This window comes from Corvus kubaryi, unplaced genomic scaffold, assembly GCF_017639235.1.
Source record: "Corvus kubaryi isolate FWS band 111438036 unplaced genomic scaffold, C.kubaryi_AGA036_p1.0 split1-37296, whole genome shotgun sequence".
Taxonomy (NCBI): Eukaryota; Metazoa; Chordata; class Aves; order Passeriformes; family Corvidae; genus Corvus; species Corvus kubaryi.
Window position 1 is genome coordinate 20,414,812 of NW_024582075.1, and position 14,991 is coordinate 20,429,802.

A 14,991-nucleotide genomic window follows, 5' to 3' on the forward strand; every position below is an offset into this window, starting at 1 on the left:
ACAATTCTGAAAATGCCGTAAGCTGCTTCTTGTGAATGCACTTTACTCTTTTGCCACTGTTCATTATAACTATTGGAACAGTCATAACTTCTGAATAGTTGAGACAGTCCCCTGAAGGAGAGGATATAGGGTGACTATGTAGAAAATTTATAATGGTCAATTTAGTTGACCATTCACTCTCTGGTTCTGTATAGCTTCTCTTCTACCCTGTTAGACTTCATAAAATATGAATGGATAATGAGTGATTTTGTCTTATTCATGTCTCTGTTTTATTTGGTTGGCCCAGTATCCTTCCCAGTAAAGAAGATTGAAGTGCAAGAAGAGCTTCCTTTGTGTTCAGCTCAAGATACAGGCATGCCATTCCCATTAGGCCCAGTAGTGGCAGAAGCCTACTGGTTTCCAAGACCATACAGGTTTTAATATTTATCTACTAGGGAGGCAAGAGAGATTCTTATTTCATAGTCATAGATAGACCAGTAATTAGACATTCTTCACTACTTCTAGCGCCTGCCAAGATTAGATGGATTACATGACTGGACTACGGGGTACCTGCAGTTCTCCTATTAGGGATACTGCTTTAATTTTCATATATGATTAAGTCTGTTCATCTCTTCTTCATTTTAAGTATTAACTTCTTGGCTGCATCGGCTACTGTGCATCGCCTCATCTTAATACAGCCATATATCAGGCCAAATGAAAGTCAGATTTCAGACAGACCATTTCAAACCATGCACACAACGACTTACAAATTTCCCTTACCTTTCCCCCACACCTACCTCCATGCCAGCATTTCTAAATATTCTGATTTAAAACTAATTTTTATGGGTTCTTTTTTTCCTATCAGGCCTCATATATTAGCATCTCCATGTCAAGGAAACAAACCTACAGCTCTGTTGATATTCTGCAGAGCATACAAAAAATTACATGAAAGCCTGACTTGTCATTACTAAACCTCAAATTTTGGAAACATATCATACCATACCATTGTCTGAAGTATGAGGATACACAAACTTCCTCCTTAATGAAAAGTAAACTGCAGTGCTGTGCAAGAGTGTGTTTGATGGTATTTGAGAGCAAATTATTTTCTATGCAAGATCAGTTCTTCTTTCAGCTGTCCTGGGGATTGTCTGAATAGCAGATACTGCCACTGGAGTGACTGAAGACCTGATTTTATAAGGTCTTCAGATAAATATCAATGCCAGCACAGTGAGGAGTTACGTGTCTGTGCTTACAAACCCCCTCCACTGTGTCAGAGGAAATGTGTCTTTAGAAAATGCTTTGTTCCTTCTCATCACAGTTTTAAGTGCCAGCAGACCGAGTCTAATGTGTTTGCAAAATACATCTGTTGAACACTGCTACTTTCTTCTCCCACTGAACTGGTGATCCTCAAGGGCTAACTGCCCTTGTGGCTAGAGAGCCACACACCTTTGTTAAGTTGCCTCAATCATGGCCTGACACACTTCAGCTATTTAATTTCCAAATTCCTTCTTCAGAAATTACCAGCAGCTGACCTGCTGAGACTAGGTTTGTAGAGTATCTAACTATCTATACAGGCTAAAAATAACACTGCTTTTCCCATGTGATATTAATAATTTAATCACAGAAAAGACAAGTGTTCTATTTTGTGCTACTGGAATTTCACAGTAATACAACAGAGAAGAACTCTGGAAACATTATTTCTGCAACAGTTTAAAATAATGTTTTTCATCCAGTTTTGTAAAAATGTCTAACAGAGCTTCCTCAGCTACGTAATTTACCTGAACTTTTCTCTTTTTTTTCAGTTTCAGCAGTATTTCACCATTATTCTAATGTGTAGCACTACAATAGAGGGGCTCAAATCCTAGATAACACTGACAGTTAAACTTGGTAATGCCAGGGCAGAAAAAATATAAGTGCAATAATAAGGTATTTAAGTGATGCAAGCTTCAAAATATTTCCAGTACTTAAAATTTTGCTTTAGCTTAGACTTGGGAAATACTCAACAACAGCATGTGATAGTAAAAGTCTCCCTGCAATAGTTTTAAGCTTTATTTGTTTTGCGTATGGTAACAGTGCCACCATGTGACAATTTAGAGCAATCATGCTTGTTAGTTACTGTAAGTATTTCAAACAAAAACATTGAGAATGAAGGCTAGAAAGCTGACTTCTGACCAAAGGTGGTGTGTTAAAACAGAAATAAGAAAAGCTATAAAATAATATAAATTATTATTCAGAAGAATCTATGAAGTCTATGAATTACTGTAAATTCCTTAGTTTGCTTTCTCTCCTATCCTTAAAGTATATTTCTGCATCTACTCCCTCCTTTGATCTACTAAAAGACAGAAATCTATGAAAATTGGGGTTTTGGCAATTTATGACACTGCCATGAAATTAGTTCCTCTTATTCATACTGAATGACTAACAAAAATTGTCAAAATGCTCAGTCTTTAGCTAACCATGCCATAAAATCACAGTATTTGATTGGATTTTCTTTGTCAACTTTAGTGTCTTAGAAAGGTGTTCGTAAGCTTATTCCTCTAGTATATATAAACCGTCTCCTTGCCAGCCAGTACTTGTGCAGAGCCTCTGGGCACCCGTGTTTTTCATTGCCCACATTGGGCTTTAGTGTAACATGTATGAATCTGTAGAGATCTGTCATGTTCCTTGTAGCCCGTATTGTGGAAAGTTAAGCAAATCATCCCCATAAATCTGCTCTCAAGTAACATATCTACTGTAGTAACATATCCTTGTGCTTGAAGATACTTGCTGTTTATCAGGTACTATACATTTATAAAATTCATCTTAATGTGGACAGGTTTCCCTCTATATATTCAGAAAGTCTATGACAAGTGTTCTCTCCTTTGGAGCAAGAATTTTAAAATATCCATTTGATATATTAATATTATGGAGCTGTTTTGTGAGACAAGATTTTGTTGACATTGAGTTCAACTCATAAATTAGTGATTGGATATAGATTAGCATCTTGTACATTTTGATTTTGCTCCGCTGTGTGCTCCTGTGTTTCTGTAATCAGTAATTGCCATGTCTGTGATTCACTTGGCCTTTTCCAGCAGCCAGGAAAGCAGGAGGGTGGTATTTAGCACAAAGGTTGCTGCAGCAGCTTCCGATTCAGCCATGACAGATTTTGGGTTGCTCTACAGTACATTATTTCCAAGATGCATTTAGGCCAAATGATTTGCAATTCATAAAACATTGGGACTTGTCCCCATTCTCAAGATTAATGACTCTTAAATACAGCATAGCCAGGGAGCAAGGGTGAAGGTCGGCTCCAGGTTGCTGAGCAGTGCACTGAATGCAGCCATGTAGGGCTGCTGTGCCTTTGCTACTGTGCCATAAATCAGGAGAGAAGGAGATTGAATTACAGCCAAGAACACAATTTCATTTAGTTTCAAGACTTATGTACAAAAGGAATGAAAGCCACTTTGTGAGCTAAATTCAGCGCTGCTTTAATGGCTCCATTTTCTAGATTAGCTCATGACCTGGGAAAAAGGATATGTTAAGTATAGGAATAAATCCAAACTTGCTCTGCATTTGAAATATATTTGTTTTGCTGATCTAGCACTGGAATAGATGGGAGGAGCAACCTCCAGAAAGCTGTGTTGCAGCTTGGACTTTTTTTCTACAAATTGCTTTTTATAATCCTGACATTCCCCTTTATCATTAATTCAGCAGATACATTTAATCACAAGATAAATTGCAGCAGCTAATACAGTATGTAGAGAAAAAGATGGAATAAAAGCAATAAAAACTGTAATGAACATTTCACTTGACATGTGTTTTGAGGTATTTTGAGGTATTCAAAATATTCAGGTATTTTGAGGAGTAAAAAAGGTGTTTTGTAGGTTGTCACAATGACAGTGGCATGAACAGTGCATCTATTGCTTTAAATTAAGTGTAGTACGGTTCACTTATATTAATAAATGACAATTAAAAAATAAATTACCAACAGCATTTTCCAGGACTAGCTACAGAGGACAAGATGTTGCTGTTGCTTTATAACAGGTATAAAGCCAGGTTGATTTCATTTACTGCAGAACTGCCCTTTGTACAGAACAATCCCATAAAACATGAACTAGAGCAATGAAAGGCAGATTACCTGACTATACTGGTGGCTTTGTGTATTTCTGGAACAGTTTCTAATAACAAAAGCTGGTACCTTGACAGATACTGAACTTTCTGAAAGATGAAAACTCCCATCCTGTGCTCCCTTCCCTGCAGCACTAGCAGTTGCACAGCTGCCCAGAGAGTCAGATCAACTCACTGATCAGACCAAAAAGTATCATTTTACAAATTCTACATCAGGTGATTTTGTTCTATATTTTAAATTATGTAATGAAGAATAGGATTCTAATGATTAGAATAAAATATGTTTACAACAGCCAAAACACACGTGTGGTTTCTGATTGCCTAATTAACACACTGTAAACATTTTCTTATTTATTTCCTTCCCTTCACAATTTAGATGTAAACTACATCCATATTATTTAAGATTTGAAATCCCATAAAATCAAATGTTAATATTTTCCAAAAATCAATGAAGAGTGAATTCTAATACGCTTTTATGCCTTTGGTTTTGGTTTGTTTACATGTTTATTCTTAAATTTTAATTCCAGGTTTTATTTTGGAATAAAAATTAACATTAACTTTTAGACATCCTTGTTTAGTTGGAGGGACATTTGGAGCACTAAACTATGTCTATATGGAGCCTTTCTTGAAAAAAATAATGTGGGATTCCAAGATCATCGTCAATACTCTTACTGATTTTATCCCTTTCTCCCTGGGGTAAAGGTGGCAGTGCTAAACAAGGCTGTAGAGCAAACTGATATAATTTCAGAAACATAGGATGTCCATAGGAGACCAGAAATACATACATTCTCACATCTTGCTGATCAAGATGTTTCACCAAACCATTGATAAAGAATAAAAATAAATTGACAGGATTTTTCATGTGGTAGTATGCAAGTACTTTAATATGAGAAAGAATTTTTTTTCCAATAATGTGTTTATGATCCACAGCACAGAATCTTTAAATTCCAAAACACACTTTAGATTTCTCAGATAAATACCTCCCTTGGAGAGCTATTTAAAAGGCCATTTGATATGATGTTCTTCCAGTTGCTTACTGACATTCAGACAGATTCAATCAACCATGTCTTTTGCCTAGAAAAATCAGATAGCAAATAATATATCAGATTAACCCAGTACATCAGTTCTTTGATTACCCAAGATTTCATTTTCTTCCAGTAACGTCTTCTGTCCTTTACCATTATTCTTATCTTCCACTCATCTTTTAATAAGTTATCCTTGAAAATTTCCACTGTACTGAAGCCAGAATAAAAGGCCAGGTAGTTACCCAAATAATACTTTTCCCTTTCTTAAGATAAATTCTTAGTTTTCTTACAATTATAACATTTCAAGAGTCCAGTGATAATACACCAACCAACCAGATATTTTATTAAAATGCTGAACTACGAGCCCTCCAGTTTCACATAGGTGATTCTTATTAAGTGTTGAAATCAGCTTTGTAGAAACAGCTAATATTAAGGAAAGCTATGCAATTCCATAAAATATATAATACAAGTGTAGATTTTTAAGTCTCTCCAATTCCATTGTTCATAAAAAACCTATTTCTTTGTATATGTATTCTTATGCATGGTGATGATGTCCCTGTTTGGTTCACATAACTGCCTTAATACAGATTTTGCTAAGAGAATTCAAAGAAGCTTCTTCATCCCTGCATAAGAAAGTCTTTCATCCATAACACAGCCATTTTCCAGCTTGACTAGTCAGATGCAAGAGGCTAAAAGTCATAGTGTAAAATTATTTTTTAGATGATCGATATTTGTGGATATATATCAGTCAGGCTTCATTTAAATATAGGTATAATTTTGCATCTCCAAGAAGCAGCATATATAGGATAACATGTATAATACTCCTTATTTGTCTACATTTCATGAATTTCTGCTTCCACAGGATGGAGTTTCAGCATGGGCTCTGCCTACCAGTTCCACAGCTGGCGAGTATTTGTGATTGTCTGTGCGTTGCCCTGTGTCTCTTCTGTGGTTGCCCTCACCTTTATGCCGGAAAGCCCACGGTTCCTGCTGGAGGTATAACTTTCCAAACGGTTTCTAGATTCCAGTTAAAATTATTTCTGTTTTATATCATGACCTCTACCAAACAGGTATTTAGATGGTTCAGGGACTATACTGAGTAACTTAATTTCTATGTGTGTTGTGCTGAAATGTTTTGTTCTAATATTTAGGTTGGAAAACATGATGAAGCTTGGATGATACTCAAGCAAATTCATGACACGAACATGCGCGCTCGTGGTCAGCCCGAGAAAGTCTTCACTGTGAGTACTGCTTTTAAAGCTAATCACCTATCACATCAGCAACCCTGCTGACTGGTGAGGTCTGGAGGTCTTAAGCAATCAATATTAATATTCTAAATGACTAAGCCAATTTTTTGCACTCTAAATACCTAAATGATTGTGCCTAATCCGAAATACCTAAAATATTGTGAATTCCTACTGAACTTGTTATATATACAACATCTACTAAGATATCAGCCTTTGGCCAGGATATTCACGGGTGTATGAACCCACAGCATGATAATTTTATCTGGTGTACCAAGATACTTAATAGAGTCCATCTGTGTTATATTTATTAATATTTCACCCTTAGTAATAACAGTAGGCACATAGAAGTCCAAATTAGTTAGCTGTTGTGTTTTTTAGGATTTGGAATTTTTTTTCCATTTTTATCAGGTAAAATAATGATTTTAAAAACTACATTTTCACTTCTATGAAATACTAATTTCAAACATTTAATATTCTCAAAATGTCTTGGAAGCTCAAATTCATTTTGTTGAGGCCTAATTATAAAGCCCTATTTAAAGTATTGATGGGTTGTTTCTATTGGAAGAGAAATTGCCAATTCAAAAATGGAATGTTTTTATGGCATCTTCCTCATTTATGAAGACTATACACAACAATCTTGTCTTCCTGGATACAGTGGGATCAAACAGCACTTTCTTTCTTTGAAATCCAGTCGGCCTCTCCAGTTTGTACAGTGCTGTGGTAGTATGTGCACTCTGCTCCCTCAGAGCCATGTGTGGGATGTTTTTCCTCTTCCAGAAGCTTTCTTCTTACTATAATGCACACATAATTTAATTAAGAAATCCTCTTAAAGGTTCTCTTTAGGAATGACCATCTGACCACATAACTTTATTCCACTGAGACTTGCAGTTTGTTGCCTTGGATGTAGTTTCTATTGCTTCCATTTAAATTTTTCCACAAAGAAGCACAAGAATTCCTGTATTTTTCTTGAAAGAAGGCTGGTTAGCACACTTACCATGACAAATCCACATTTATTGGTACACTGGTGACCTACCTCTAATCCCACCTAATCTAATATTTTATTTTGTGATTTAATTTATGAATAAAGGGATTTGCCTAACGCCATACAGCTATGGCGTAATTTCACAATTGGCTCTTGCTGATCCGAGCTGCTTTCAGACAGAATAAGCCTGCTCCTGGTAACTCCAGGGGAGGTTTTTTTGCCACTATTGATATTCATTGACTCATTTCTCAGTCAGCCACAGCACTGGCCCTGTCCCCCTTTAGTATTGGTTTGGGCACAAGGAATAAGACAGAAATGTGCTGGGAGAAAATGTGGGAGGAAGGACAAGCCTCTCACGTCACTTTGACGTAATTGTAATCAGGTCCTAAAGCAGCTGTGGAGAAGAAAACAAAGCACATGCTTGTTGTTTCCAGCTCATGTGATCTAACAAGTTTTTGTCTCTGTGGTTGTTAAAATGTGACACTCAACCACTTTATCTACAGTTATTTTTGTAAATTGATCAGCCATTAATTTTGCCAGTTTCTGCCTTGAGCATTAGGGAAACTCAACCCCATATATCAAGCTGAGATTAGAAATACTGTGCTGTGTGTCAAGGTTAGACATATACAGACATCCCTATTTTTAGCTACCATTAATATGATTAGAAAATGCATCATTCTCTTCTTATTGTAAAACATCACCACTTCATGTCATAAAACCCAGAAAGCAAAGAATTTATGCATAATTTTTTTGACATATCCTTTTTGTTTCTTTTTTTTTTCTAAATTAGTCCTTGATATTGTGATATTTTGTCTCAGTAATTTATTCACATAATTCTCCTAAGCTTTCTGTACTTCTCCTCTGCTTATCCAATGCCATTCCATGACTTAACACTTTACTATTTTCCTCCACTTCCTGTTGTTAGTTACATCAGACACATTTTGATAGTATGTTTTCTGACTCTAAGGATGATGTAACTTTTTCTCCATTACTAATATAGTTTTTTCTATAGTGTGATTTTCTTTTATGCATTTTCCTGTATTGTATTGATTTAGTATTTTTCTAGAAGCTTTTTTTCACAAGTTATGTTTATTCTTTTTACTTATATTATTGAGGGGATTATCTTCAAGCCTTTAGAAAGAGACAGCATCAACTGACAAGCAGTTGGGTTTAGAGTTAATCCAAAATGGAGTATTCTGGTTCCTGAATTAGTTGAGTGGGTGGCTCTTCATACTTTGGAGAATTTCTCCTGAAAGCAGTGACACTAACAGAGATGGTAATAAATTGAAAGTATCGTCAAACATGGAACTACCGAAGTTAAATGTTTATGTACATGCTTTATTATCTTCCTGGGTTTTTAAAATACATATTCATTAGATCTCTTGGTTTAAAGATGTAAAAAAAAAAAAGTTTTGCATCCTTAAAACCAAAATTTTCTCTACTCCTCCATTGCCATGTATTAATTCTTTTTCCTGCAAATATTTTTCTTTGCAAAAAGTCTTGATTTTTTAAAATTTAAAAACATTACATACGTCGAACCATTGCTTTTAAACAGAAGCATCATTTTCATTAAAATAGGTTTTCTTTTCTGAGTTTGGTTTTTTTTCATTCTTCATATACTGACATGCTGAATTTGCATGGTCCAGATGGACTGTTGTCCTGACTCAATAGGACTTTTCATATGTTAAAGAACCACCAAGGCCAGGGAACTTTTGTCTGCAGTCACATACAGGGGTCCTAGGATACGTGTTTCCCCCAGTCTCCACAGCTCCAACTGAGTCAGGTGCCCAGTATGGTGAAAAGGCTGTCCCTGTGCCCACAAGAGTGGGATTCAAAAGGCATCCCCTTTCTGCCCAGAGGAGTGGTATGTAAGGATTTCTGTATGTAGGAGATATCAGATAAGTTTTGAGGACTTGACTCAGTCTTTTGTGTAACACATTTCATAAAAGCAGTTTAAGAAAAGCTTGAGATCGATGGAATGATGAGACAGGATTACTGGACGAGGCATGACAAGAAGGCTACAGGCTTTAGAAAAAGTCATGATCTGGCAAAACAGTGAGCTGTAGTACTTCAGAAATGAGGGCAGTTGTACCTCAAACTGCTCAGTGGGCTTTCCTATGTTCTTGTTCATGGGATGAGGCTGCTGTTGCATCTCAAACAGTATACATCTGTAAAAGCAGTAGGCTCAAAACTAGAGCTTTATCATCAGTATTGCTATTCCCTGATGTCCTATAATCCAGTGTGATACATTGGAGGTGGGGGCAGGGGATGTGCCCATTCTGTTAAGAAGAAACACAAGCTATGGCTAACTTCAGAAACTGCAGCCAAACATCAGACACTCAGTCTCTTGCTCTCTCCTTCCTTCTGTGTCAGTCCCTTTCCCCATTTTATTCATTTTCTTTCTGTTCTCTCCTTGTCTTCTTTTGAGAAAAACTGTGGATGAATACAATGCCTTTTGTGATATCACTATGAAGCTGGGATCAGAGCAGAAACTAAAAGCAAAACCATACAGTAGTGTAAGTTTATCAGATCCTGTGTCTGGAAAGACCATGCAACACATCCTTGTTCTCCTACACAACTGAGTAAAAGTAAAAATTAGCATTGTAGGATGCATTACATTCTCTGTCACTGGTAATTCTGTATTTTTCCCTGATGTCTGTTATCTCATTTCACTTTAGATAAGTAGGTGATTGTTCATAACAGCAATAACATGCTTGGTTCCAAATCATTTCACCTCATCTCTTCTCTCTTCTCTGTTTAACACTAGAGAAAATAACAAAATAATAAAAAGTTTGTCCAACTACTAATTCATGACATTTTGAATACTTGTATTTTCATTGCTGTGTCTTTAATCAAAAGGCTTCCAACAATGTTGTGATAGCAAGTCGAAAACAATTTGAGGGCAAATTCTGGACATGGTTAACTGGTGTTTTAAATTAATCCTATCCTTTGTAGCATCAGATATACCACTCTAGAAGAATATGGCAGCAACAGCTTATTGTAGCCAGAGGAACTTATTTCCTGCATATCTAGAGCTTTTCTGAAACAGTTGCATCCATAATGACTTTGGCATCACAATGTGCTACTATTCCTTTATAAATCTAAAGCATTTCTAGTGTAGACACAGGCTGAGTATCTGCTCATTTTTAGTAGACCGGGTGTAATAAACCCCACCAATACTCCTCCATAGGCAGTTCATGATTCTAGAAAATACAAATATTTTTGTTCTGTTTTTATTTCTAGGTTACCAGAATCAAAACACCAAAGCAGATAGATGAGCTCATAGAAATAGAGAGCGATACTGGAACTTGGTACAGGAGGTGTTTTGTAAGAATCCGCACAGAGCTGTATGGTGTAAGTAACATCTCTGTTCATTCTGTAACTACGTTCCTCCTTTTTAATTAACTTTCAGAAATGAGATGGATTTGCTGAGTTCCTGCTGTTGATAGCTGCAATGCTACATTTTCCATGCAACTGAGGGAATCAGGAACCAGTGTAAGATTTTGGTTTCCTGACCCAGAAAAAAATGCAGGTGAATCACAGAGCTTTATCCCAGCTTCAGAGGAGGAAAATGCTGCATCCATCCTCACAGAAGTAATAGCTAATAATACATACTGATAGACATAAAAAGCACAAAATAACTATGTATTGAGAATGTGGATCAATATTCCACATGAATATATTAATGAATAAATTGCATAAACTAATGCCTTTATAAGGCATTGTATCTGCATGTACTTTTTAGGTATGTCAAATGTTTTACCAGAAAAATATTTTAGAGCTACTTCAGATTTTAATACAAGCTTGCTGGCACTGTGCTCATTATCCTTTTGTTACTTTTTTTGTAAAAACAAAATTGCATACTATCTTTGAGCCTTGCAATGAAAATTGAAAAAAGCCTCATTAATTAATATTTTAGAAGTTCAAAACTGTCTTTTCACAGCTATTAAAAGTCTGTCATTTTAAGCTGTCTAGAACTATGATGAAGTGTTGCAAACCAAGGTTTGTCACGTTTTCCCCATGGAAAAGAAAAAATTCCAGGAACTGTCTACTTTTACAGTTACTGACCAAAAATGGAGCACTTGAAGATTGAAATAATATGCTTCAGCATCTTACTAAACCATCTTTTAAGGACTTGCAGCTTGGTTGGCTCACATCCTTGTTACCTCACTAGACTAGACCCTGGGTCAGAGCACTTTCTACATTGCATGATGGGTGTTGGGGCCTTCTCTCCTCTCCTCTCCTCTCCTCTCCTCTCCTCTCCTCTCCTCTCCTGTCCTCTCCTCTCCTCTCCTCTCCTCTCCTCTCCTCTCCTCTCCTCTCCTCTCTTTAAAGGAAGGAGATCTTCTTGAAAGGAGAGAGGGGGAGAGATGAGAACACCATTATCAGTCAGCTCTACTATACTGTCTCTGACCTTGCGGTAGTCCTACATTATCCTCATATAGTTCAGGCATCAATTTCTAGCCATGGCAGGTTATGATCGATCACACTCTGATTGTATCCCTGTTTAATTATGGAATATAGTCTGTCTAATACTGGGAAGTGAGAAGGAAATATTTCTGAGAAAATCCTTGATTTATTTGAGAAAGTAAAATGAAGCTGGCTAGAGATTAGGAAAGTTTGAGGTGATCAGAGTAAGGTTGAATTAATGTATACAGTCCACGCTGGTTAGAAAATAATTGACATGAGCCTACAATATGTTCTTGCAGCTGAGAAAGCAAATCACATCCTGGGCTACATCAAAAGAAGTGTGGCCAGAGAGCTGATCTGCTGTCTCTCATGCCCTGCAGAAGCAATCAAAGAAGAATCAAAAATTTTCTAGCCTTTAAGAAAGTTGTTCAAAATAAAATGTAAATAAATGTGTTTTGTAACGATTTACAGATTTGGTTGACGTTTATGAGATGCTTCAACTACCCGGTGAAGGATAATACAATCAAACTTACAGCTGTGTGGTTCACCCTGTCTTTTGGGTAAGAGTGGTTGAGATTAAACCATTTTTTATAGCCTTGACAGACATAAAAATCATCTGCATGTAAATTTCTGACACTATGATCATCTGTTTTATTCAGGATCTTTCCACAAAATGTTATATTTGTCAGTTAGTCTGTTCTTGGTTGAAACCGGACTGATCAGGAATAACTTTTTTGAAAACTGACATCTTCTGGTGTCAGCATCTTTCAATAATTTTATTTTATGGAGCATTTTATTCTAATGGAGCAACAGCTCCATCACATAAGTGGCCAAGAGAGCTGCTCGTTCACACCTCACACAGATTTCTGAATGAGTGAGATTAGTGCCTGAAATTTTTCTGTGTTTTCACAGCTACTATGGCTTATCTGTCTGGTTTCCTGATGTCATTAAACATCTGCAGTCCGACGAATATGCATCCCGAGTGAAACATTTCCGCAATGAGGAGGTGTCACATTTTGTCTTCAACTTCACACTGGAAAATCAGATTCACAGCAATGGAGAATACATCAATGACAGGTTTAGAGATTTCCTAATATCTTGGCTTAGTTGGAATAAACAGATGCATGTTTTAAAGCTCATCCTAATAACCCAGTTTTTTCCATGAGGTAATGATAGATGGTTTTGTTACTTTTTAGTGAATATTTATTTCTGTTCTTAATTTCTTATGACTCATGAGCGTGGGGAGAAATGTACATGCCCTGGTGGTTCCTGTGTGAGGATCCACCATGCAAACCCAGCTTCCTTGTCATCCTGAAAAACAGACCAAAAAGCCTGAGTCAATTTTACTTCCTTTCACAGTGGGATTCAAAGGTTTTCAGATCCAACATATGCAGTATATTGTAGGGGGCTGGGGAAAGATGTACTTTCATCTCTGTTGCTTGTTGTTTTTTATTGATGCAAGATGCTTCTGTGAAAATGCTGAACACTGAGAGGTTAGGATCTTATCAAAGAAAAATGAAATCTGAACATTACTGTAAACCAATAAAAAGCATGAACAGCTCTGAAATGGGAAACAACACTCTGGCAATGCTGTGTGTGATTTTTTTAGCTGAAGGCAAATATATTAAGGCTCTATCTAGACTTCACAAATAGCTAGATAACTTAGCGGAAAATTAAACCCAGCTGGTTTACGTATCTGGTTTCTATTAAGAAACGTACAGAACAACCATATGAATGGTCTGCTAGAAGTCATGATAATAAGCAATTACTATTTCCATAGGAAAATCTATATGTAAGTGAATAAAACTGATTATTTTGTGATGATGTAGTAGTAGTAGTAGTAGTAGTAGTAGTAGTAGTTGAGTTTTGACATAAAGGTTTATGTATTGAAGAAAAAAATAGCAGTTATTTAATTTTTAGCCTAGCCATAGCTTCCAAGTCCTACTCCTTTCCAGAATGTAGATGGCCTCCTTAAATCAAAGAACTGTCAGTAACTTGACAGTAACTGACAGCACACTCTCAGCTGAGGTTCTATCAATTTAAGCAGATTATTCTTGTAAAACATTAAATCTTACATTAATTTGTGCTAAATCAGTAATTTACTCTTTCAAATGTGCAAATTTAATACACCTCTGACAGTTATTTGAGATTCACAGAATGTTTTCCAAGAGGTATGAACCCATTTGATGTCATTCCTTCATAAATGTTTCAATACCATACTCACCCTCAGTCTCAGTGTTTCCTTCATGTTCTTTCTTAATGAGAAGATCCATCAATACTTGACTTTTTAATACATTGCTTTCCTGATGGGTTTTAATTCAAATCAGTGTGACACCAGTTTTAATGTAGTCACATGCTCCCTGTCCAAAGGTAAAAAGTGCATCAGAAGAATGTAGAACGTGTAGTCTGTCATCTCTGTTTCAACTGACTAATCTAATCACTATATTTTCTTTGTTCTCCTCTGGAATAAGTCTACGTTTTAGAATGGAAAGTGCTGTATGAAAAATGATAATGAGTTGACACAGAGCTCCAGCCTGATTTTAATCAGTCTGTCACGAATGAGAAATTATATAGTAACTAAAACTAATGGACTGAAAACAGTATTCTTCTTCAATACAAAAAGAGAATTCATTAGTTAGTAAGTCATTTACTGTGAAAAATATTACTAGCTTTTCCTCTCCTTTCTCATAAAGATGTGGTTCCAGCAAATTTATTTGTGAGAGACTCTAATTCTTGCTCCTTTGTAGACAGCATATTTTTCTGAATGTTCCTATTCCTGCTATTACTCTTCTTATAAGAAAAATACTTAGCTAGTGACCCCAGGTTTAATTAGAATAAAGCCAGGTCTGTGTTTGGAAGATTTTTCCATTTTAACAGATCTTATCGACATACAACAATTAAAGCACTGCTTTTCAAACTGTTGCCACTTTCAAACTACTTCCAGAAAAACTGCCCTTTTTTTCCACATCTTCACACGTGTGAAATGAATGACATCACAAAAATAATGATGTATTTCTATATCTTTGTTGTGGTTGTTGTTGTTAGCATAATCATGTTATTTGGCAGAATTTTATTTTAAAAGTCTTACAGCATTGTTTTAGTCTAGTGACATTGAGGTAGAATGTTACTGTATGTAATATACTTTGTCACTGATTTTTCTATTAATATTTTGATAAAACCTGTAGGTGTTAAATGAGAGTCAGTAGGAAGGAGGATGTTCAGAAATAAAAAACAGCTACCA

The 14,991-nt window shown here is 36.1% G+C and overlaps 1 protein-coding gene across 1 annotated transcript in view; it reads left to right on the top strand.

Annotated features, from left to right (window-relative positions):
- The window catches only part of SV2C (synaptic vesicle glycoprotein 2C), a 113,151-nt gene that overhangs the window by 76,552 nt on the left and 21,608 nt on the right, over window positions 1-14,991 (top strand). Inside the window, exons 5-9 of the mRNA XM_042012816.1 lie at window positions 5,974-6,107; window positions 6,263-6,352; window positions 10,584-10,694; window positions 12,222-12,310; window positions 12,663-12,827. Coding sequence (XP_041868750.1) covers window positions 5,974-6,107; window positions 6,263-6,352; window positions 10,584-10,694; window positions 12,222-12,310; window positions 12,663-12,827 — 589 coding nt within the window. The remainder of the gene's footprint in view (window positions 1-5,973; window positions 6,108-6,262; window positions 6,353-10,583; window positions 10,695-12,221; window positions 12,311-12,662; window positions 12,828-14,991) is intronic.